The sequence below is a fragment of the Ruditapes philippinarum genome, unplaced genomic scaffold, assembly GCF_026571515.1.
Source record: "Ruditapes philippinarum isolate M1 unplaced genomic scaffold, ASM2657151v2 ctg2434_1_1_1_1, whole genome shotgun sequence".
In the NCBI taxonomy this organism is placed as follows: domain Eukaryota; kingdom Metazoa; phylum Mollusca; class Bivalvia; order Venerida; family Veneridae; genus Ruditapes; species Ruditapes philippinarum.
In genome coordinates, this window is record NW_026865395.1 from 135,405 (window position 1) to 160,055 (window position 24,651).

Genomic DNA, 24,651 nt, shown 5'->3' on the forward strand with positions numbered 1-24,651 from the left:
GATCTGTAGCACTGAAAATGGGACATGTATGTTTTAATGAATAGCTTTTTCACTATCAATTTCCCCTGAAACGTATACATGAAAAATCAATGACATATATAAACACACATGTATAATTAACTCTTGTGACAAAAGAAATTTCCTAAACAGATGCTCAGTTTTAATACGGATTATGGTTTTATTTCTTTCATACAACTGTCATATGCTATTGGATTACCGTACAGCGTTGTTAATTGATTTTCAATGTTCATTTCTTTTCCTTTTCATATTCTATAAATAGCATATTCTATAGAAATAAATACCATTCAACTGATTATTTAAATGTATTATTGTTAATTGCGGTGACTTGTTTTGTTTGGGAATTTTTGTTGTTGTTTTATTTTCAATTTACTCTTAAATTGGATAGGAATGATTTCGGTAACACGCGGGACAAGGAAGAGTTAAGTGTGTTATTTCTCAGCCGTCCTAGATTTTAACTTTTATACGCAAGTAGCTTAGCAAATCATGCAATCAAAGAGCGTGTAGTTTACACATAATCGTCTTAAAATAAAATAGTTATTTTGACACGCTTCAAAGTTTTATTATTTGTAAGACAGCGATCGCTGTCAAACATTTTGCTTTTCGTACGGACTTTCAAATGTGCTGCGTCTGAAGGAAATATGGAACTAGATTTAGGACCGGAAGAGAGAGACGCACGTGCGGAGTTGGCTGCTATTGAGCGGCAAAAACAGCGCCGGGATGCGGAACCGCTGCTATTGTGCAAACTGATAACACGGTGGCCAGTTCGAGCTTTTGGTAAGTTATATTCTCTGTACACTGCGAAAAGATATTTTCTTTTGATTTATGAATCGAAAACGTAAATTTCAGACATATATTTTAATGCCGAAATAAGTTTTGAGTTTTATAATTATGCTCCGTGGAAGGCGTAATTGATTTGGTTTGTAGAAAAATGTACATTTAATTTACATGACATTGTGTTCTTTTGTTATCAAATATGTTGTGATGATAACTTATTGTTATCCACTAATATGATGTGAAGATCATATTTCGACGTCTATTTTACGTTTGTCTAACACTAAAGTACATGCCTAATATGGATTGCCCTCACAAAGCACACAAAAAACTATTTCTTTCTTTCTTTCTTTCTTTCTTTCTTTCTTTCTTTCTTTCTTTCTTTCTTTCTTTCTTTCTTCTTTCTTTCTTTCTTTCTTTCTTTCTTTCTTTCTTTCTTTCTTTCTTTCTTTCATAATTATTTTTTTCGCTATTGCAAACCTCATGTTCTAATACTTTTATGTGTGAATTGAACCTGAACATGATATTCGCATTAATCTTGACTTTTTTTCCTCGTGACTTATATTTTAGATGACTTTTATTACTCTCAATACATTTAACCGATTTAGATAGTATATACCTCATAAACTGAAATGCTTAAGTGATCATATCTTAAAATCTAGAGGAAAAAGTGTTTATTGCTATAATTAAATTGCACTTAAAACATGCCGTGTATGTAGATAATCTCATGTAATAATCCAAAAAAATAAACGTATATTTAATGTCATTTTAAGTACGTAGGGCCTATGTCTTAAATTTAGCATTACATTTGCTTTAACCATAATTAATACAAGTACATGCATATACTACAGGTTATAAGTATATACAGTACTAAGACAAAAGAGTACAGATCTTTTGATTAAAGAATACACTGTTCATAAGGGAATACGTCAAATACTTCGAGATAGTATACAACATTATTACCATAATTTCACTGGGACAATAAGTTAAAGTAATACGAATCTGCCGCACCCATGTAAAGCTTGAAAGTCGCCATTTGACCTATTTGCTCGTGACTATAAGCCCGACAGAAGTAAAAACTGTTAGGTTTTTCTTTTTAAAATTGTTTCAAATTAAAATTCATTATTAGAGTGGTTAACTTGTTAACCGACAAAGCTCAAAATGTTTTGGAGTTATTTTTTATTCAGTATCAATTTATACAAAATAGCATTAATTTTCTTTTAATGTACATCAAAATTAGGCAGAATGTTTGAGTTCAATATGTATTTTATGACATGTAACATATGCCTACAACTACTTTATATTACTATTATAAAATATAATCTTTAATTCATACTTTTTTAAATTACATAATACTTTCAATACAATATTAGTCCAAATAACAAAAACCTTAAATTACAAATTTTTCAAACAATAAATGTTTTTTCGTAAATTTAAAAAATAAAATTTTTTATCATTACATATATTTCTTTTAAATTTCATAATTTTTCTCAATTACGTAGTATTTTTGTTTTACTATAATATTCCCATGATAACATATTTTTTTCTTATAATTAAAATTTTTCATACTTACATATAACTTTTTTTACATATTATTCCCATTATAAAACATAATTTTTCATACATTATTATATTTTTATAATTACATAAAAATTTTATATATTTACATATAATTTTTACAATTTCAAAAATATTCCCAAATTAAATGCAAGCTCTATTATCTTAAATTTATTTTATCTAAAAAGCTGTGTATGCCTACAACTACATATATATTCCTACCATTACTTATATAAGTAAGTCTAAAATTACATATTTATGCCTATAATTACATAATTATTCATACAATTACATATATATTTCTAATTTAATGTTATATATTCCTACAAGTATATAGGTATTCCTGTAATTACCTATGTTTTCCTAAATTACATATATACAGGGTGTGTGATTATTTTCATCTATTTAATATAACACCTGCACCAAAGCTGACAACAAATATTGGTCGAAAACTAGTACAGCAAGTTAACGCTGAGCACAAAAACTAGAACATTAAGTATCATTTGTCAGATAATAGGAATTTACAGTAATTCTATATTAAAGGGTATATTTTGTAGGGCAAATTTCTTAACTTCGATTATTTGTATTTGTAAATTGTTCTTGTTTAACCAAGTTAAAAAAAAACAATGATAGTTTAATCATATTCTATTGCTAATATATACATGTAAATATACAGAGAAACAAATTGATTTCGAAATTAACAAATAGCAAAAGGGTTGGGCCTTTGATAATGAAGCTATGGTTTACGTAAACATCGAAATAAAAAAAATGCTTTTGCTCTAGAAAATGGAAAATCATAACATTCCTTTCTAGTTTTGAAAGATTGTACTTAGTGACCAGAAATTAAGAATGATTACAGCTTCTGAGAATATAAAAGAGCTTATGACGTATAAAGCTTACGCGTGAGCTGTTTACGTTGACTGTAACACCGTATAAAGCTTACACCGTATATAACTTGCGCGTGAGCTGTATTCATTGTTACACCGTATAAAGAACACCCGTATCAGTACCCTTAGCTGTTATTTAAAAATTCAATTTTGAAAGACGACCAAACGGTTTTTCTTTCCCCAAATTCGTCTTGGGAAAAAATAGTTTACTCTTTTCCCCCACGACTACGATCACGAATACGAATTCAAGTGGGCTTCAAAAAGACGACTTTAACCAGGACTAAGAATTCAACAACTTTAATGACAACGAGTATGGCTGCAATTACGACGACGACAACTTTTAAGAATACGATTTTGTCTTAACTTTAAAAAAAAAGATTGTTTTGTATCAGTGCTTTATATCTGTGCATTTTATAGAACCAATGTCAACACCTGATACTAAGAAATCTTGTACTCATTGCCTTATCTTCAAAAAAATCCGAATGGCAGAGACGCTTTTTAAGCAAATGCAAGTCACCTATGTTGTTTTGTCTTTTTTGCATAGACTGTCTTAACGCATGTGAATGAAACTATTTTCTTGCGTTTCGGCGACTACTGTATGTTATTATCGAAGTTAGAGTTGCATTTGTACTCTTTTACATCACTAGGTACTTTAAAGCGGCCTTCAATATTTATTTTCTGTTTTTCTGTCGAAAAAAAAACAATAATGTGTTGTATCAAACTAAGTTTTTCAATAATTCTATTTCAAAAAAGTGCATCATATCACTTACAAGCCTTCCGAGAACTGTTACCATGGTTATAACGCGTCAGTGATTCGTTCATTCATTGTCCACCTTAATTCTATTGATTTAACGAATATATGAAACGCTTTATATCTATAAAATAACATATCTTAAACTTAAGAAAATTTGAAGGCCGCTTAAAAAATTAAGGTTATACTGGTGTCGACTATCTAATTGCACAGTGTTAAATCTGATTGACAGTGCAAAGGGAGATTTGTTACACAATATAAATACAGTGCTTAAATAGCACAATGGTATAACAATTACTCCCTGTAATCAAAATCACCATGTGTAAAACGTGATACATTATAAAATACAATTTTAATGTAAATACTCGTTATTTAATCTCTGCTGTTCTTGTGAGAGAAAAATAACACGTATGTCCGCCATCTAGAACATTCGGACAATTTTTAATGAAGATTATAAGTTATATTTCTTTTTTGAATACATCATTCTACCTAAAGTATTAAATTCGCCATATGCGTGTCTGTGATCTAGATGTAAATAACCGGTAACGGGTTGGTACTGTATGGAACGCTATAGCTGCCTCATGTTGTTACATTTCGTTTCATTTTTCCCTAAAAGCGTCTTATTATGTATAATGGAAGTGTTGGCTTGCCAACGTTTTATGAGAACCTGTCTTAACGAAGCCTTATTAAGTCAAATATTCATTTTCTCTTGTCAAAATGTAGTGCTGACTTGTCTAAACACTGTCTTATAATTTCAAAACATCATGCAATCATTTGCAAATCCGGTGTCAACATGCCGAATGGAATTCTTAATATGTCTTACATGCACGCCATTTTTTCCATTTAAGATTTCAATATGTTTGAACACAGACTTGTTTAATTGTTGTGTTGAATTGTCTTGGAATTGTCTTATCATGTGAAACAGTAGTGTTATCTTGTCGGAAGTTGGTGTCATCTTGTCCAAATGTGATCCTGGTATGTAATGACACTGTTGTATTATGTTATACTGTCGTTTTGTCTTCTCAAAATGTGGTATTGGCTTGTCTAAACACCGTCACATTTTGTCAGACTGCCATGTCATTGTGTTCAAATTCGGTGTTATCTTGCTTACATAATGTCTTTTATGTCAAAATAGCATGCTGTCTTGTCCAACTGCAGTGGTAATTTGTCTAGAAATTGTCTTATTATGTGAAACAGTAGTGTTATCTTGTCGGAACTTGGTGTCAACTTGTCAAACTCATGTCTTATTATGTCAGCTAGTAGTGATATCTTGTTCAACGGTTATATTGACCTGGCTGAGTGCTGTCCTGTTTTGTCAAACTGTTATGTTGCTTTGCATGAGGTGGTGTTATTCTGTCTTATTGTGCCAAAACATCATGCTGTCTTGTCTAAAACTGTTGTTATCCTGTCCAGAAATATACTTATTATGTGAAATACTAAATGTTGACTTGCCAATAAATTTTGTTTGTTTATGAAAACGTTATTTTATTATGTCAAACAGTATTGTTGACTTGTCGAAAGATGGTATTGACATGTCGAAACACTGCGTTATTTTCTCAGATCGCCATGCTGTTTTATACAAACTTTATGTTAACCGGTCTAAACACCGTCTTATTATGTGAAATAATGCTTGTATCTTTACAATTTATGGTTACGAACTGTTAAAACGCTATTTTAATTTGTCAAACTGTCATGCTGTTGTGTCCAAATGCAGATTCAACTTGTCGATATTCGTCTTATTGTGTCAAATAGTCATATCATCTTGTCGAAACGTGGTGATGACTTGTCTAAAATTACGATCTTTTTGTCAAAGTGTCATTTTATTTTGTCAAGGCTCTGTGTTAATATTACTACACATCGTCCTTTATGGCGAAGTATAAATTTTCCTTTTCAAATGTGGTGTTTACTTGTTGAAACACAGTAACATTATGTAGTACAGTGGCGTTAACTTGCCTGTTTATGACATTAACATGTCTAAATACCGTCTCATTATGTCAGATAATCGTGTTATCCTGTTCAGATGCGATCTTGTCAAAATTTAGTATCACGTGACCAGAGCCCGCGCGGGGCGTGAAAAGATAGAGCAAAAAAGATAATGGGGCGGTTTAGCAAAATCAGACAGCGCTTTCTCAAGACAGGCCTAAATTTGAACAAATTTACGCAATTATAAGACATAATAGGACCGTTTCTGTGTTTTACAAGAAAACATCAAATTTCGAGAATATTTTAAATTATAAGAAAGATTTTGACAAGTCATTACCACATTTCGACAAGATACCGCAATTTTTTGACTTTATAAGACTGAATTCTAACCAGTCAAACCGCTTTTTGACAAAAAATCATAAAGAATTAGCCCAGTCAACACCCCATTTCCGCAAGATAATTCGAATATTTGATATTAAAAGACAATGCAGTAGTGTACGTTGGCAAATTAACACAGTTGTTTGGCACAATAAGACAATGTTAAGGCATTTAAACACCGTATTTTGACAAAATAACATGGTAGTTTGATCACATAAAGCTGTGCTTTTACAAGTCAACGCCACATTACGACATGAGAACACTACTGTTTCAAATGATCAGACAGTCTTTTGACAAAACAGCTCCACAATTTGACCAAATAGGGCGACGAGTTGGCATAATATGACACATTTCAGACAAGCCAAAACGACATTTTGGCATGATTACACTTCTGTTTGAAAAAATTAAACAATGTTAACACAAGTCAACGTCGCATTTTAAAGAGATAAGACTACTGTTATGCATAATAAGGCAATGTTTAGGCTAGTCGACAAATTACAACGGCAGTACAAAGCTTATATTTGACATAATAAGACGCTTTCTGGGCAAGATAAAAAGAAATGTAATAACATGAGGCGGCTATGGCGTTCCGTAGTACTGGGACAAACCACACGCTTGTTTACCACTAGAGACCATATTAAGGGTGAGATGAAGGGTAAGATTCTAGTGGCTTGCGACCTTTGTAATCATGGTGTTTATACCACGTGACTTTTGTGATCTGCAGGGGACGGAAAGCTTATACAAAGGACGGTTTTGCCATAATATCCATAATATCTGATACTGTTTTGAAGTTGAATAAATAAGTCATTCCTGATGCAATCATTAAGTGCTATAAAACATTGAAAAGAGAATTGTCATACGTTTCTGTCATAATTATTTTACGGGAAAACGTTGACGTCATGACATCATAGATAACTCATCAAATAATAGTTGTTTTTCAAGATGGCGACGTCAAAACAGAAAGCTGCAGAAATAGTTAAACTTTATTTTGAGACTAAGTCTCCAGTTACTGTTATTCACATGATGCAGAAAATATATCCTGATGATGACAGACTCACAAAGCTTCAGGTGCATAGGCTTGTAAATAGATTTAAGCAGACTGGGTCAGTTGAGGATAGCCGACATAACAACAGTGGACGACCAAGATCAAGCCGCAGTTTAGAGAACGTGGCAGAGATCCAGCAAGTGATTCAGGAGACATCACAAAAATCTGTAAGAAAAGTTCTTGGAGACATTACCAATAAGTCTTGTTATGGAAGTGTACATAGGGCATTGCGTTTTGATTTGAATTTGTTTCCCTATTCGTTATCCATTATGCAACATTTGAAAGAAACAGACATTAACAGCAGATTAGAGTTTGCTCGTTGGATGATTGATAATGTAACCACAATTGATAAAATATGGTTTTCAGACGAATCACATTTTTATTTAAATGCAGCTGTAAACAAGCAGAACTGTCGAGTTTGGAGTAAAGAGATTATACTTAGAAAAGCCACTGCATGATGACAAGGTGACGGTATGGATAGCGTTGAGTTCGACTGGTGTGATTGGACCATTCTTTTTTGAATCGAAAGATGAAACCAAAACAATAAATGGTGAGCGATATCTTTCTCTCTTGAAGACAAAATTTCTTCCAGCCATACGAAGAAAAGGTATTAACATTAATACAATATGGTTTCAGCAAGATGGAGCGGCACCACACACTGCGGGACACGTGTTGGAATGGTTAAAAGAAACATTTGGCAGAAAATTTATCTCATTTGAATCAGACAAAGTATGGCCTCCACACTCACCTGATCTAAGTCTGTTAGATTTCTTTCTTTCTATGGAGACACTTAAAAGACAATGTTTATAATCCAAAGCCAGACACCCTTGAGCAGCTAAAGTCAGCCATTCGCAGAGAAATAAGAAAAAATACACCTGCAACGTGTGTTAACACTATTGAAAATTTTAAAAAGAGACTTGACGTCGTAGTAGCACAAAATGGACGTCATATTGAACATTTGATGTAAATTTTGTTTGGTAAAATTCATTTTTATTTTTTTATTAAACATAATGACTTTAATGTTAAATTAAACTTTAAAATATCTAGTTTAAATATGTGTGTTGATATATAAAATCGTGTGATGTATGTAAAACATACAAGACACTGAAATGGTATCAGATATTTTGGATCACCCTGTATGTATCATAAAGTGTAGAGTTCGCTCATTATAGTGAGGAACTCATACAAAGAATATATCCGGGGGAAATAATATAAATCTTTTTTTTTTTTCTAAAATATCTGATTCTACAAACACGCAGTTTCACCTTTCGCCAAAAAATCCCCCCTTAAACATTCAATGTATATGTTTACTCACTAAGATAAGTGTTTATCACATTATACCATTAAAATGTAATATTTAATAAGATAAATATAAAAATAAATACTGTGGTAGTAGCAGTGTGTCAATACCCAAAATAACTTGATTTTTCATACAAAACAAGAGTCATTACATTTTCTTTTTTTTTTCAGTACTGACCTTGTTTGGACATATTGCTATGATCGCAACTACAGGGATCTTATATCTATCCGGATATGACATCATGCCCTTGTTTTTGGACGACGTCCCTATGCGTCTTGTAGATGAACCTTGGGACGCCCGATGGTTCGCTTGGACTGATCGGACAAAGTATGACGGTTATTATACTCGGGGTGGTACTAATGCTGGGTTTCGAACTTCTGAAGCTTGGTATGCCGCTATGGACATGTTTTACGAAGACGTTGATGGTGATAATATTTTCACGAAGCGGTCGCTTGTGAAAATGAAGGAAATTGAAGACGATTTAATGAACGCAGATGACTACACAAAATTTTGTAAACTCGATCCTCAGATCCGACAGTGTGTTAAACCTCAGTCGGTGCTAAGATACTTTGACGGAACGTTTATAGATATAGACCCTGTATTCAATGATACAGCATTTGAAAATGTTGATAATGTTCTGTATATGGCCGCAACACACAACGCAACTAGGGATGGTTTTAGATTCTTTCTTGCAATAAAGCACAAGACTACACAGAATACAGTGACGTCAAAGATGACGCGTTCTATCCTCTCATTTGGGTTACCACACGAAGAGTACGGCTCAAGTGATTACGAAATGGAAGCCGAAAAGTTTTCCGGCGATAAATTGAAACCAATTCTTGAGAAATATGAAGATGCGTCCGAATTTAAGTTTTCATATCGCTCCGAGGCTATTTGGATGTACAGCGCTAGAACCCAAGCCATGAAAGACGTGCTCTGGGCGGGGGCAAGCATGGCGTTCATATTTCTTGTAATTCTGTTGCATACGAGGTCGCTTTGGATAGCTGGATTTGCAATTTTAAGCATTTTTGCGAGTTTCTTTACTGGCAACTTGATTTATAATTTAGTATGTCGTTTCGATTACATTGGATATTTTCACATCCTGTCACTATTTGTCATTCTCGGCATTGGAGCGGACAATGTATTTGTGTTTTACGATATTTGGCGGAATTCCGCATGTGACGAGTATCTGTCAGTTGCTCATAGATTATCAGATTGTTATAAGAGATCAGTTTTCAGTATGCTTATCACCTCACTGACAACAGCGGTTGCGTTTTTGTCCAGTGCAATATCACCTTTACTTGGGACAAGGTCATTTGGTGTGTTTTCAGCGTTGGTAGTTGTCGTAAACTACCTCTCGGTCATACTTTACTTTCCGACAGTTGTTATCATGTATCACACTTATTTTGAAAAAGCAACATGGCCGTGCTGTTATCCGTGTCAGAAGGGTTCCGATCATGAATCCGCAGACGATAAAAACGACAAGAACGCACGCGCTAAACATTATAGTAAACATGATATTGAAAGTGAAGAGCGTGAAGATGACTTATCTGCTTCAAGAGTTAATCCAGTCTATGAACCGGATGTCCCTGTAAAACAAAACTACCATTGGTCGAGAACTTTTGACGATACGGCGAAATTACCGTCAAAATTACCGTCAAAACATCAATCGGTGCAAGAAAATGGTTATCAGTCATATGAATCATATCTAAGAAACGGTGATTGGCGAACTACAGGCGGTTATCGGTTGTATTCTCCAGGCCATACACAACAACCAGATCGAAAACGACAAGGGTCAAATGATCGAAAACAAAACGGCGTGGTGGTAAATCATTCTCAAAATCACGTGTCACATCTTGACAATAAATCGAAAAGTTTATCCAAAAAGCGAAAGAAGAAGTCGATATTTGTTCGTTTCTTTCGGAATTATTATTTCCGTTTTGTGACACACAAGGTTATAAGATGGTTGATTATTCTTGTACTGGCAGGAGTTTTGGCCTTCTTCATCTACCAGGCTTCACAAATCGAGCCCGATAATGAGCTGGTAAGCGCACGCATATTCAGTATCTATAGTCATTTTTATGGTGCAATTCTTAGCTCGATTGAATTAAAAGTTCATTTTAGGATTATAATCAAAATGATTATTCAAAATGATCTGAAATTTTGCACAGAAGGTTTTGCTTTATATCTACATCAAATGATATAAAGAATATTGAAAAATACATTCCAGATCCGTTATGTCAAAAACACCCTCAGTCGAGTCCCTCTAATAATGAGTCTTAATGAGGTTCTAAAGTTTATTTCCGTTTGAGACTTTGAAGCGTGGTTGTAACACAATTTTAAAGCGGCCATCAGTTTTTCTAAAGGTTAAAATAATTTATGTAAAATCGTAGAAAAGAATTAAGGTGAAAAATGAATTTTGCCGACGATAAAATATATATACATGTAAAACAATGAAACCCCTCGATACCTCTTAAGTAGAGCGGACAATTCGTTCACAAATTTTCTATTTTTAGAAACGCACGTGACTGACGCGTTATAAATAGTTCTCGGGACGCTGTTTTGAAGAAGGCTTTTCACTGATAGATGCACTTTTTTCAAAATAAAATTACTGAAAACTTAGTTTGAAACAAAACATAATTGTTTTTCCGACAAAAAAAACAACAACAGAAAATGAAAGCTGAATGCCGCTTTAATGATCTACATGTACAATCATATATGGCGTATCGAAATTGATTTATATATGTTATTTTTTGTAGTTTAATATACTACCAGACGACCATCCGTACATGAAGGCCTACTCGCATAAATTATATTCATTTTTGTCCTCACTTGGTGAAGGAACTGGTTTGATGTCCGTTCATCTGTTGCTAGGAGTAAAACAAAACGACATCTCTACCTGCCACTTTTCTGACCCCGTGTGTACGGGAAAACAAGAATGGGACCTGGACTTCAACCCTAACACAGAAGAGGCGCAATTGGCATTGATGGTATATTTGTTTTGCGATTATTTGTTTCTTACTATGGGTTGAAGAGATGTTTTTAGTTTGTATTTAGTTTATACGTATGTATTTTAGTTCGATTGTGTAGGAAGCTTTAAGTTTACTAAAACACTCTCGAATCCGATCCCGGAACCAACCAGTACTTAGCAATGAGTGTAAAGTTTCTTGCTTTTGTTAAGGGAAACAACGGCTTGAAACAAGGGGTTTGAACCCGCGCGGTCAGCAAACCTTACGCGTTAACCACTCGGCCATGTAGCCACACATGATGTTTCTGTCCAAGATAATGATAATAATGGACCAAACTTATCTAAACATTTTACAGAATCCATAGTTCCTAGGTATACATGTATACAAATACAAAGTTCTTTTGCAATTCTGTCAACATATGAAAATATGATAATATATATAATTTTTAAACCAAAAGACTGGATAGAATACTAATTTTCATGAAAAGATTAAAAATGTATGTAAAAGTCTTAAGTTGTGGCTGAACAAAAAAGTAATTTTACACTAGGCACTTACAATCCAATCAATTTACCTGAGAGATGTCAAAATATACAAAAATAGCCCTTAGTTACTCTGTTAGTCACGTATTAGAAAATGGCGATAAATACTGCAAAATCAGTCATTAATCGCACTCAACATGCAAATCATTTCTTTAGTCTTTTGACATTTCTTAATATGTTAGTACATTTTTTACAAGTTTGATTTTCTTGAAGAAAAAATTGACTCGTCTGGAGGCATGCAGCTTTAACCTATAAAACAGCGCTCTTCGTACTTTGATTATATGGGGGGTGAGGCTTATCAGTTAAGGAGAAAAAGCGGTGCATAGGTAGAACACCGGACCTTTAGTTCTTATCCCTTTGAAGAAGATCTTCCCTAATTTATTGGCTTTCCTTATATAAATACTAGGGATTTTACTGGTTAACCAAGCGTTTGTCACGACGTAAATGTTATGCTTAGGTTAGGTCGTACCAAAAAGATAAAAACTACAATGTCAAAGTAAAAGCAAATTTTGCAAGATGAATATATAGTCTCGTAAACTTCTTTCCTTCCTTAAACCACGATTTTAACTATGTCATTATTACTCAACCAAAAAGTAACAAATATTTTATGTGGTTAACATCTGGTTTAATCCGTCGCTAAAAGCTAGTGAACCACTTTACAGATAAACATCATGTTTTCGTTTTAAAGTTTTAAATGTGACATTAAAAAGAGAAGTAGCAATAAAATACCGGGTACCCAGTCTCAAGTTTCTTAAATAGTAGTATTATTAACATTATTGCATAAATACCTTTAAATAATCGCAATCCTGCTGTATTTATGTAATGAATTTGCCCTATTTTGGATTTACTTATTTTACGAAAAAATATGTATTTTATTTATAATATTTCATTTTCAAAATTTTATTGTAATATCATGTCTCTGGTAGAAAATGTGATATACATGTGTATTAAACAAATAAGTAGAAAGTATAATGGTATTTATGCTTGTATACATGTATAAGTACGATATTACGGCGTTATTATACATTGTTGAGTACAATACTGAATTATATTGGGCGAGTACACTGGTGTCAAAACTATATTGGACGAGGCGCTAGCTGAGTCTGATATAGATTTTTCAGCTGTGTACGAGTCCAATATAATCAGTATTGTACCCAAACATGATACATGACCTCTTTATTTCACACTATCTTTTTTTTTATTTTGATATAGATTTTTGGACTTCCAAAAATGAAAACATTTGATATAGATTTTTGATTCAAAAATGAAAACATTTGAAGCATTTGATAAAGATATTTTGGACTCTAGAAATGTAAACGAGGTCATATAAGGTGCGATATGGATTTGATATTAACCTTTTGTAATCTCGAAATGAAAACGAGGCTTTGTGGAGTGTGGTATGGATTTGATAACTGATTTTTTGGACTCTGGAAATGAAAACGAAGCTATAATGACAAGATTGGATCTAATAATGATTTTTATTTAAATATCAAATGCTGAGAATGAATTTGATATATTTTATAAGGAATGAAATAAATCGTGCATGCAAATATAAATACCTGTATAAACCACAAACTTACACGATATAATGAATTACTTGTATATACACTTTGACTCAACTGAAAAGTTTAAATGATTTTAATGCACCCCGCACATAAGGGAGTGGAGCACATAGAGTTGCCCTTGTCCGTCCGTCCTTCCCAAAGTCACGCTGAAGTCTTACTGTCCGTCTATTGACTGACAATGTAGTGGGATATGAGTACATCCTTTTCCTATTTTTTATTATTATTATTTTATTTAGACATTCTACCAATGGCTAATTAGCTTTTTATTTCCCATAAACTAATGCACGTTAATGATGAATAAACATGAATATGTAGAGGATATTCAAGATTTTTTTCTATAAATACAGGAGTGGTATGAAAATTATTACTCCGTGACTGGCCACAAGAAAAATATGATAATTAGCATACAACAAGATGAAAATAAAATTCTGTATTTATAAAAAAACACTAGATTTTTTTTCTTTATTATTAATCTTATGCATTTTTCTTCTTTTTTTTGACATCATTAGTTGATAAACTTTTCCTTAAATTTTGTATATTGGTTGAATTGAGCAGAAAGTAGTCCGGCAGTGAAAATACGGAAAATATGTTTCACTGCAATGAAAAATAAATTGTTTACATTAAAAATACAGAAAATAGAAAGAAGCATTATCAATATTTTCAGTATTTATTTGTAAGTACATGTATAAAATAAACTTCATTACACTTAATGTGTAATTATTTGACAGTGAAAGTAAACATTTCTATATACTAATATTTTCTGTACAATATTTCCTCACATGTCACCAAGCCATGCAGAAGTGTTTACAGTTCCAGGGAGTAAAATTGAATATGGCTAATTCACGATTATAGACACCTTTTGGAAAGAACCAAGCCTTTTTAATGAATGCATTGATTCGTACACGTTGCTCCTTTTATCAACAACCGGGAAATAACTTTGTTTACTTTTCCAAACATGTGAACTTGTTTACTTTTCGTTACAAGCAAACAATGACAAATTACATGTTATCAGTTTAACATCGACAGATTATACTTGAAGTGCTTCTTTCAAGAACAAAAAAGAACATGTATCTCCCAGTCATAGTCAGAATTGATTGTTCGGGAGTAACATGTAGATGTAGATGTAGAAGTACGTGATTATGTAATATAGAATACCCTATTTCTATTTGACTAGTATAAATTTACTTCCATGAAAAATAAATAGAGGATATTTGTTTGTTTCAGTGTAAGATCGAAAAATATTTCACCGAGTGAACACCAGATGAAATATTTTCCACGAGTGGCGTAGCCACGAGTGAAAATATAATAGCTGGGGTTCACGAGTGAAATATTATTTGATCTTACATGTAAAACAAACAAATTTTCTGTTTATTTCATGATTTTTTAACGATTTTTACACCATTTTACTGATTTTTTCCGCGTAACGTCATGCTTTTATCTTCATGACGTCATCAAATTATGACGTCACAATGTTGAAGCAAAATATAATTCCATGATTATTTTTAGATTTTAGATGTTTTTCAGCACAATGTTCGTAAATATTTACGAACTACAGTTATCACGTACATTTTTTTTTTATGATTGACTACATTTACGCTGAAAAAAAACATTCATTAATGATAAATATTTTATTTTTAAGCCAAATATAGTTCGGCTACTGTGAAATTATATTGGATTTAGCTCAATACAGGATTGGAGCAGTACCTCTAGACGCTTGCAGAAATCATGATCACAAAATAGACAAATATCCTTTTTTTTCGCCGAATTTTACATTTTTCCTTGATTATCGTACTTGATTCGGTGTGAAAAGATGAATTAGACCTGTTAAAGTTCATTCCGTTGGGTAAAAAGACAAGATTTTAGCATTTTATCATTCAAGCGCCTTGTCCGGTATATACCGGAATACGGTATTTAGTGTGGTGCTCCAATCCTTTTTTTAGTCACAGCCAATTATATTTGGTAATCATTACTGTGAAATTATCAGAATATAATTAACCGTTATAATTCAGTAATCTACTGCAAAACATGTAATAAATGAAACTAATTAATTAAATGAATGAATGAATGAATGAATGAATGAATGAATGAATGAATAATATATTTCTTTGTACAATATTAGGCAAGTTTTCCTTACATTTGCTTTGCTTTTGCTATTCACATGTCGTTCAAGTTTTATATATTTAAAGGTTGAAACCTATTACATGTAACCAATTGATTGTTATATAATAACGTGCCGTCGGTTCACACACATCAATCTTATTCTTTTCGAAAATGGAGTATTTTCAATGTATAGCATGCGGGTTTTTTTATGATTTTTCGTACTTTTCAATTACAGGAAAACTTTTATACATCCCTAATTTTGTTATATTTTTTCTGATCCCATCACGCGGTCATTGATCTCTGTGTGTGATAAGGTTTAAATAGAAATCTACTGATTTAAACGGTGCAATGGGGCGTGAAAAATGTTGCAGATTTCATAACACACATGTACTCATAATAAGAGGTTAATACACGGCAGGAGAGGGCCGGAAGGTGATAATCGGCCCGCAAAATGAATAATGGACCCGAGGGCTTTAGCCCGAGGGCCATTATTCATTCAGGGCCGATTATCACCTTCCGGCCCTACGCTGACGTGTATTAATGTCTTTAATACACTTGGTAGATCTAATAGTAGCATTAAAAAAAATAACAAAAACATAATCAAAACAAATATACTTTGAAGTTCTTTCGTTGAAATTCTTGTCTACTCTTCTACTGTTCTGTACAGAGATGTTTTCTGTTTGTGTGTTCAAAGCAGTAGATTCTAGAACCAAGAAGCAAGTTTTATTTTCATTTTTTTCGGAATGAATTTGTCGTATTATTTCTTAAAATTTCAATAGTAACAAAAATGTGTTTGTACTAAATACGCTTAAGGTCTCATAATAAAAATAAAGCGATGCGTGCTGACAACCTACTTTCACTTTTACAGTTAACTGTTTGATGACGTTAAAAGTGACGTCATTGTTTCAGTTTGTGCACGTGCACATGTTCTGCGGGTTGATAACAAGTTCTCGGCCCCGGGCCGCAAACTCATAATAGGTCACGTGACACTCATAATCAGTTGAAATCATAGGCAATTTTGTTACTATATATAGTAACAAGTGTATTAAAGGGTGTTTTTTATATTTTTATAACTTGATAAACTATTATTATTGTAGGGCTTATGTGAAAAACTTTCATTATTGCTTGGCTTACTTGATAAACTATTATTATAGGAGAGCTTATGTGAGAAACTTTTATTATTGCAGGGATTGTGTGAGAAACTTTCATAATTGCAGGCTTTACGTTAGAATCTTTTGTTATTGCAGGGCTTGTGTGAGAAACTACGAACTTTACCTGAAGCGGAGGCCAAAGAATTACACATACAGAAAAATCCTAACACGGGCGAATACAACATAAAATGTTTCATGGACAATCTGCAAACATTTCTACAGGTTGTTATAATTTAAGATATCACTTAAGATAATTTTTTGTACAAAATATGTTCAAATTCTTAACAAAATATGACATTGATGAAAAATTATTGACCTTGTACGGAAATTAAATAGAAATTTGCGAAATGTTTTGGGTTGAAATGCTTTTCGGAACGCCTTGCTGACTTTTCATATCCGAATAAGCTGCGAATGGTAAAAATGTAAATTGCAATAAAAATAAAAAAAAAAAACGTATCAAACATTTTTAGCTTGACTATACGAAATATATGGAGAGCTGTCCTACTCGCCCGGCGTTGACATAGGCGCCCGCGTCCAGATTTCAGATTAAAGTTTTGGTACAGTAAAATATTTTTCACTATTACTTTTTCATTTCTTAAAGTATCAACTTCACACTTCAATTATATGTTCCTTATCATCAACCACATCTTATGTGACAAGGTTTATAACACTAGCACCAATATTTTCAGATTTATCTCCCCTTGAACTTAGAATTTTCCTCAAAAAATACTATATTTTACTGTTACTTCTTTATTTGTTAAGGGATTAACCTCATACTTCAAATATATGTACGTTATCATCACCCCCATCTTATGTGACAAGGTTCATAACTCTAGCACCAATATTTTCAGATTTATCTCCCCTTGAACTTAGAATTTTCCTCAAAAAATACTATTTTTTACTGTTACTTCTTTATTTGTTAAAGGATCAACCTCATACTTCAAATATATGTACGTTATCATCATCCCCATCTCATGTGACAAGGTTCATAACTCTAGCACCAATATTTTCAGATTTATCTCCCCTTCAACTTAGAATTTTCCTTAAAAAATATTATTTTTTACTATAACTTTTTTAGATTTAAAGGTATCTACCTCAAACTTCAAATATTTATTCCTTATCATCAATTACATTTTATGTGACAATGTTCATAACTCTTGAAGCAATATTAACAGATTTATCTCTCTTTGAACTTAGGATTTTCTTTAAGAAATATTATAACTTCTTTACTTTTTAAGGTATCTACTTCAAACTTCAAATATATATTTCTTATCATTACACACATGTTGTGTGAGAAGGTTCATAACTCTAGTATGACTATTGCTAGAATTATTCCCCTTGATCTTGGAATTTATGTTAACAAATGTTTTTTTACTATAACTTTATACATAATTATACATAATTGATTTTTCTTTCATAGTTTTGTCCTCCTTACTGCGTCCAGTATTTTATTAGTCGAGCTTCGCTGTCTCCTGTGACAGCTCTTGTTTGTGTTTCTTCTCACAGTGCACGAGTAAATATTATTTTTTTAAAATACTATTTTTTTAAAATACGGATCTGCAACAAAGCGCGTTGTAAAAATGTCTATTGTCTATATAGTTGGTGCAAAATTTTTTACAAGCGTACGCTATTCATTACAGGGAGTTCTCGTGTGTATACATATATTTTTACTATATGGCAAATTTTTAAAAAAAAGTCTTTCTTGTGTCATGTTAGCTATATTTACAGCATAACATGTTCATTTTTAGTTCCATACTCTTGATCTTGAACTTAAAATAAAAAAAGACATTTCAATTTTTCATCATTACGTGTTAGCCAAGTATTTATTTAGTTTTATTATACGACTGAGACAAATCGCAAACATTACAAATTGATAATCAATTTGATTATATTTAAACAGTTACAGACAAAACTAATATTTATGAGACTATAAATATATACGCTCATGAGAATTCGACATCTGTTCCTAATTGATATTTAATAAGCGTCTGGAACATCCGTTATTAGTTGATATTTAATAAGCGTCTGGATGACTCGGGTCAAATATATCGTCTGCAAATCCGCGAAAACAAAACTGAAATTCGTCGGTATTATACAAAATCTAAATTGATAGAATAGCTCCAAAATCAAATTTACACACTTGACTTCAGGGTTATTTCGCCATTATTACAATTCTTAATAAATGTACATGTATATCACAAACACTTATTTATGAGTGAGACTAAAAAAGGTTGGAGCACCACACTAAATACTGTATTCCGGTAAATACCGGACGATTCGCTCGAATGATAAAATGCTGAATTCTTGCCTTTTCACCCAACAAAATGAACTTTAATCGGTCTAATTCATCTTTTCACACCGATTTATGTATGAAAATGAATGAAAAATGCAAGACTTTGCGAAAAAAAACGATATTTGTCTATTTTATGATTATGATTTTTGCAAGTGTCCAGAGGTACTGCTCCAGTACTTGATGAGTTAAATCCCTTACTTATAAATAAATGAAAAAATAATAAATTATGCAGGCAGAGTCCGATAGGGATGGTAAAAATTGGAGTTTGCCTTTCACCAAGGAGCGGGTCGACAGCTTCATCGCAGACAAACCCCAGTTCTATAACAGCAGTGTGTTCACGGCAGAATTCAACAATAATCTTGAAGTAAGTGAACCTTTACATTAACAATCTTTTCGTGATTTCTCATACCATTTGTCATAGACCTGTGTGCTCTATTTATGTCCTCTAAAATCTTAAATTAAAAAAAAAAAAAAAAAAAAACATTTTAAAAGAATGACTCACTTTTCAGCCCTACATTATACATAACGATTGAATTTGCCCTGTTTAGTTACTTATTATTTTATTATTTTTCTTAAAATATTTTTTTTATTAAATAATTTTCAGTAATGTTGCCTCTGAATGTCTCTTTATTGTTATATTGGTATAACGTTTCTTTTACGCGCCAAATGTGACGTCTATTAACAGAACAGAACAGAACATAAGTTTATTAATAAATATTGATTAAACAATAATATTTTACATGCATGACATAGACGTTTGTTTTGTACGTTTACGTCATTTTTATTTATGTATCACCCGAGGAAGCTGAATTAAGCGAAACATGTTTTGATACTTAATTTGTGTTGGTTTTTGATCCAATTATCCTATCTCTATTGGTATGACTTATAACCATCCCCAAAAAGGCGAATGTACTTTTATTAAACATGAACTATTGCCAAAAACAGTTGCTAGGTGGATATTTATGAACCGGCAAAAAAACTCTACGTATGAACTGTACATATAACGCTAGGTGATGAAAATAAAGATTGTTCTTAATGATGCCTCTCGACTTTATTATGGCAAAACAATGATAAAAACTTCAGATTTCTACGTTTATATTTCAGGTTGCAATATCGTACTGGCTAACAAATAAATATACAAAAGAATATACTAGTGACTTTTACCAGTTTGATCAGCTGATTGGAGAAAAAACTGGTCCGTTTAGTTCACCTGTCATCAATAAAACAGGTATTTATTATAATAAAATGTACATATGATATATCCGAAAATACCATTTAAAACTCGGTTCTTTTACCGCACTTTACTGTCTGTTACGTGGGAAATGTATGGATCATTTAGTTTTAAAGGAAAGTGCTAGTTCAGTCTACACGGCTCCTATGTTTTCAACCATAAGTACCATTTCTTTACTCCCTCTTGTAAAGAAAATCCTTGGTCCGCGCCTGATCAAGATCACTTACTAAACAGAACGGTCGTTTGAATTTAAAATGCACGCATGATAAATTGACAGTTGATTTTATGATGATAAATATATGGTAATAAAGTCGATCCTTTAGTAGTTTTTGGTTTTGTTTATCTATTATGCACTCGTTTGTCAAGATGATTAACTCTATGAATTTTAAGATATTCCTACTAAAGACTGAAATATATGTATATTGAATAGTGTATCGGTTTAGAAGCGTGGATCAGTATATATCTACATATATATACATGTATGAACAAAGATCATGTATAATGAACATCTTTAGATACTCTGTTGTGGCATCAATAAAATAAACAATTAAATCTACATTTAGTTTTTTTTTCTGTCTATTTCAATTCTCTAGCTATTGAATATTCGCAAAAATACACAAATAGTGAACTCTTCAAGTGAAACTAATGATAAAGGGAGATAACTACACGAAAAATCTTAAAACTTATCTCAGCGGTTACTTCCCTTGTACAAATGGCGTAAATTAAGGGGAAGTCACTGTGGAGGATATTGTATATTCTAACATTGTCTTAACTTTCTAGATATGATGTACGGAAATGATTTGAAGTTTCTTGCAAATATCGTCGGAACTGATATACAGGCGATGTTGCTGGGTTTCAGAGAAGGTGACCCGATAATGGAAAGTTTGGGGACAATTCTCAACAAAAACAGGTATTTATTTTTCCCATGATTTTTTTCTTTTCTTTTTCCATTTGGGACAAAACATAACTAATTTTGGTCCAAGTTTCAATAAATAATCAGCTAAGTTTATACTACAGAAATTTTATACGAATAATGATGCCCTACTTTTCTTTTTCCAAAACATTAAGCTGGGAAAACTTATTTTTTGTTTTGCCTTTCCACCCCCACCCGGGCCCCCCTTCGGGTTTTTCGTTTTATTTTGGGGTTTTATCATGAAACTTTGGGAAATGCCCGTTTTGGAAAAAGCGGGCTTAAAAAGGGGGTTTTTATGTTTTTTTAAAAACTGTATAATGTTTTGGTCCCCTTTTGGAAAATTTTTAAAAAAAAAAAGGGAATACAAATTTTATTCTACCCGTATTTTTTTATTTGTAAATTCCTTTATACAAAATTTATAAAAAGAAAACTTTTTGTAATTAAAGCTCAACATTTTGCCAAAGGATTGAAAAATTATTTAAACTTCCCTCACATGAAAAAGTTTTGGGTCTGGGTTACAAGACAAAAGGGGAATTTTTAAGGATTTCATTACAGTTTTTCAAATTTGCGGGAATTTAAACTTTTTGATTTAAAGGGAAAATGTTTAACTTTTTTAGCTTTATTTTTTAGTTTAAATTTCCCCAAATTTTCCCATGTTGTAATTTTTTTAAAATGGGAAAAAAAATTTCGTGACTTCCCTATACTCTGGGACATCCGGGTTTATAAAATTAAACGTACCCCGACAGTTTTCAAACCCGAAGCGCCAAACCTGCTGTGAAGTATTTTTTTTTCAGGTTCGTCCGTCTGCCGGGCATTTTATAATAAAATATCAATGATTTTATTTGGGATTTTTTTTTAAAAATTTTTTAAAATTTTAAAACCCTTTTTAAATTTTAAAAAAAGGGAAAAGGGGTACGAGGTTGTTTCTTTTAAAGTTTTGGGGGAAAATTTAAAAAAAAACACAAACTTTTGGGCCAAAATTCCCTTTTACAAATAAAAAAGTTTGAGGGGAAAGGAAAAAATTTAAATTTTTGAGGGGGGCAATCTTTTTTTCAAAATCAATCCCCTGGGGGACCTTTTGACCTTTGGGGACCTCAAAAAAAATAGGGATCCTCTACTAATCATTTACCAATCTTTAAATTTCCAAAATTTTGAAGGACTGTTTTGGGAAAAAAAACCCGGACGGGACAAAAAACTGATTCCAAATTCCCCCCCCTTACAATTTATTGTGGGGGGGGTTTTTAATGAGAAAACTATTTTCCAAAAAAACCCTTTCCCCCGCAAATCAAACACTTCCGGTGTTTTTTCAGTTGCCCCGTGGATAATGCCATCTACGGTTGGATAGGATTGTGTCTGGCGTGTCCCAAATTTTGAAAAATTTACCCGGGAAAAGGGGATAACCCGGGCTACTTGCCCCATTTTTCCCCTGTGTTGTAAAAACATTGCGTCAAAAGGTTTTCATTTGCTAAAGGGGGGTTGGGGAAAATGGGGGTTTAAATCATCTGGGAAAAAAATCATTAAATACTTAAAATGTATGGTTTAAAATTGAATTCATCAAGTGTGCATTAATTTTTTTGGAAAATTTAAAAATGCATTTCCCCGCATTTCTGCAGAAAAAATCTGTCTTGAAGAAAAAAAAACTTTGAATTTAAGAAAGGTATTTAAAAAGAATTCACAAAATTCAAGTCCCTTTTTTTTTAAACAAATGGACTATGTTTTTTCATCTCGCGGAAAAGGGTAACACTCTCCCTTTCATAACCATTTGTCTGTTTAGTGTTTCCCAGACATGGGTTGGGTTTTAAAGGGCGTATCAAATATTCCCTTGGGGGTGTACACTTTGGGGGCCTTTGCTTTTCCCCTGTTTTTTACGTTTTTTTCGTTCTTTTTACAAATTTGGAACATTCTTTTTTTTCAAAAAAAATGGATTTTTTATTAGTTTTTTCAAAGGGTTTTTTGTAACACCCTTTTTGGTTTAATGGGCCCGGGAAAGGGAAATTTCCCGGGAAAAGTGCTGGCGTTTCCCTTTTGACGGGTTTGGGTGAGAAGGGAAATGGCGCCGAAAAAGCAGACGAGATTAAGGAAAAAATAAACACAATTTTAAACATTATTTCATATAAATTTTATGATTATATAAAATTTCAAAAAATTTTGTCCCCTTGGCCCCGGGGTTTTTAAAATTTAAAACATGGTTTAGGAAGATCCCGCTAGCTTACAGTCCCGAACTTGGGGGTTTTTTCCGGTGGTCTTGCGTGTTTTGGGGACCGGGGGGTCCCTCCGAAAATAAATCCTCGTTTATATGAAAAATTGGGCTTTTTGTTGGTGCGCGAAAAAACCCCCTAAAAAAATATATACGAACATAAAACAGTGGGGTTTAAAATTCCATTAAAAAAATTTTCCTTACCCATTTTGCCGGGAAAACGTATTTTTCAAAACATTTTTTTTTAAAAAAATTTGTTTTCAAAAAAGCGTTTTTATAAATTTTTTTAATTTAAAGCTGTATGTTTTGGAAAATTCCCTTTAGTTTTTTAAACACCTGAAATTTTTTAGGGTTAAAGGGAAAAAAAATATTAATTTTAAATTTTTTATTAAAAGAAAAAATTTTTTGCCCGAAATTTTAATTTTTGGTTTTTAATAACGCAAATTTTGAAAAGGGTATATACGGGTTCCCTGTTAAAAGGCTATTTAAAAAATAGGAGTACCGGGGTTTTATAACCCGGTTTTTTTCAATTGTTTTTTGGGCCCTAAAAACTTATTAAAAAGGGTTTTTAAACACACCCAAACTTTATTTTTTTCATTTTTTAAAAACAAACGTTACAATTTTTTATTTTTTTGGGTTTCCCTTTTAAAAAACAAAAATTTTTTTCGGTTTTTTTTTTAAAAACAGTAATTACATTAAAAAAACATGTATGTTCATTTTTAAATTTTTATTTGATCAATTTTACTCGTTTGTCACTTTGGTGCCTCTTTTTTAACATTTTTTCAATGCCCCGGTTTAAAATTTTTAAAAATAACCATTTTTGAAAACCAAAAAATTTTTTTGGTTTTTGTGTTTTTTTTTGGGGTTTTTTTCCCCCTTTCAAAAATTTTAACCCCTGGGAAAAATTTTTTTAAAAAAAATTTTAATTTTTGTTACAAAGAACTTGGGAATTAAAATTTTTTTAAAAATTTTTTAAAACATATGCGTTTATTTTTTTTAAAATTTTTCATAACCAATTTTTTAAGAAATTTTATTTAAAGGTGTTCATTCATTTAGCTTT

General features: G+C 32.1%; 1 protein-coding gene across 1 annotated transcript; it reads left to right on the plus strand.

Annotated features, from left to right (window-relative positions):
• Window positions 1–234: 234 nt before the first annotated feature.
• Window positions 235–21,297, plus strand: LOC132728813 (protein dispatched homolog 3-like; the record flags this gene model as incomplete). The annotated part of the gene is given in 7 exon segments (XM_060714485.1): window positions 235–795; window positions 8,804–10,677; window positions 11,393–11,623; window positions 17,054–17,179; window positions 19,483–19,614; window positions 20,355–20,478; window positions 21,262–21,297. Coding segments are annotated over 7 exon segments (2,659 nt in total), but the record flags the coding sequence as incomplete, so codon positions are not given.
• Window positions 21,298–24,651: the final 3,354 nt, after the last annotated feature.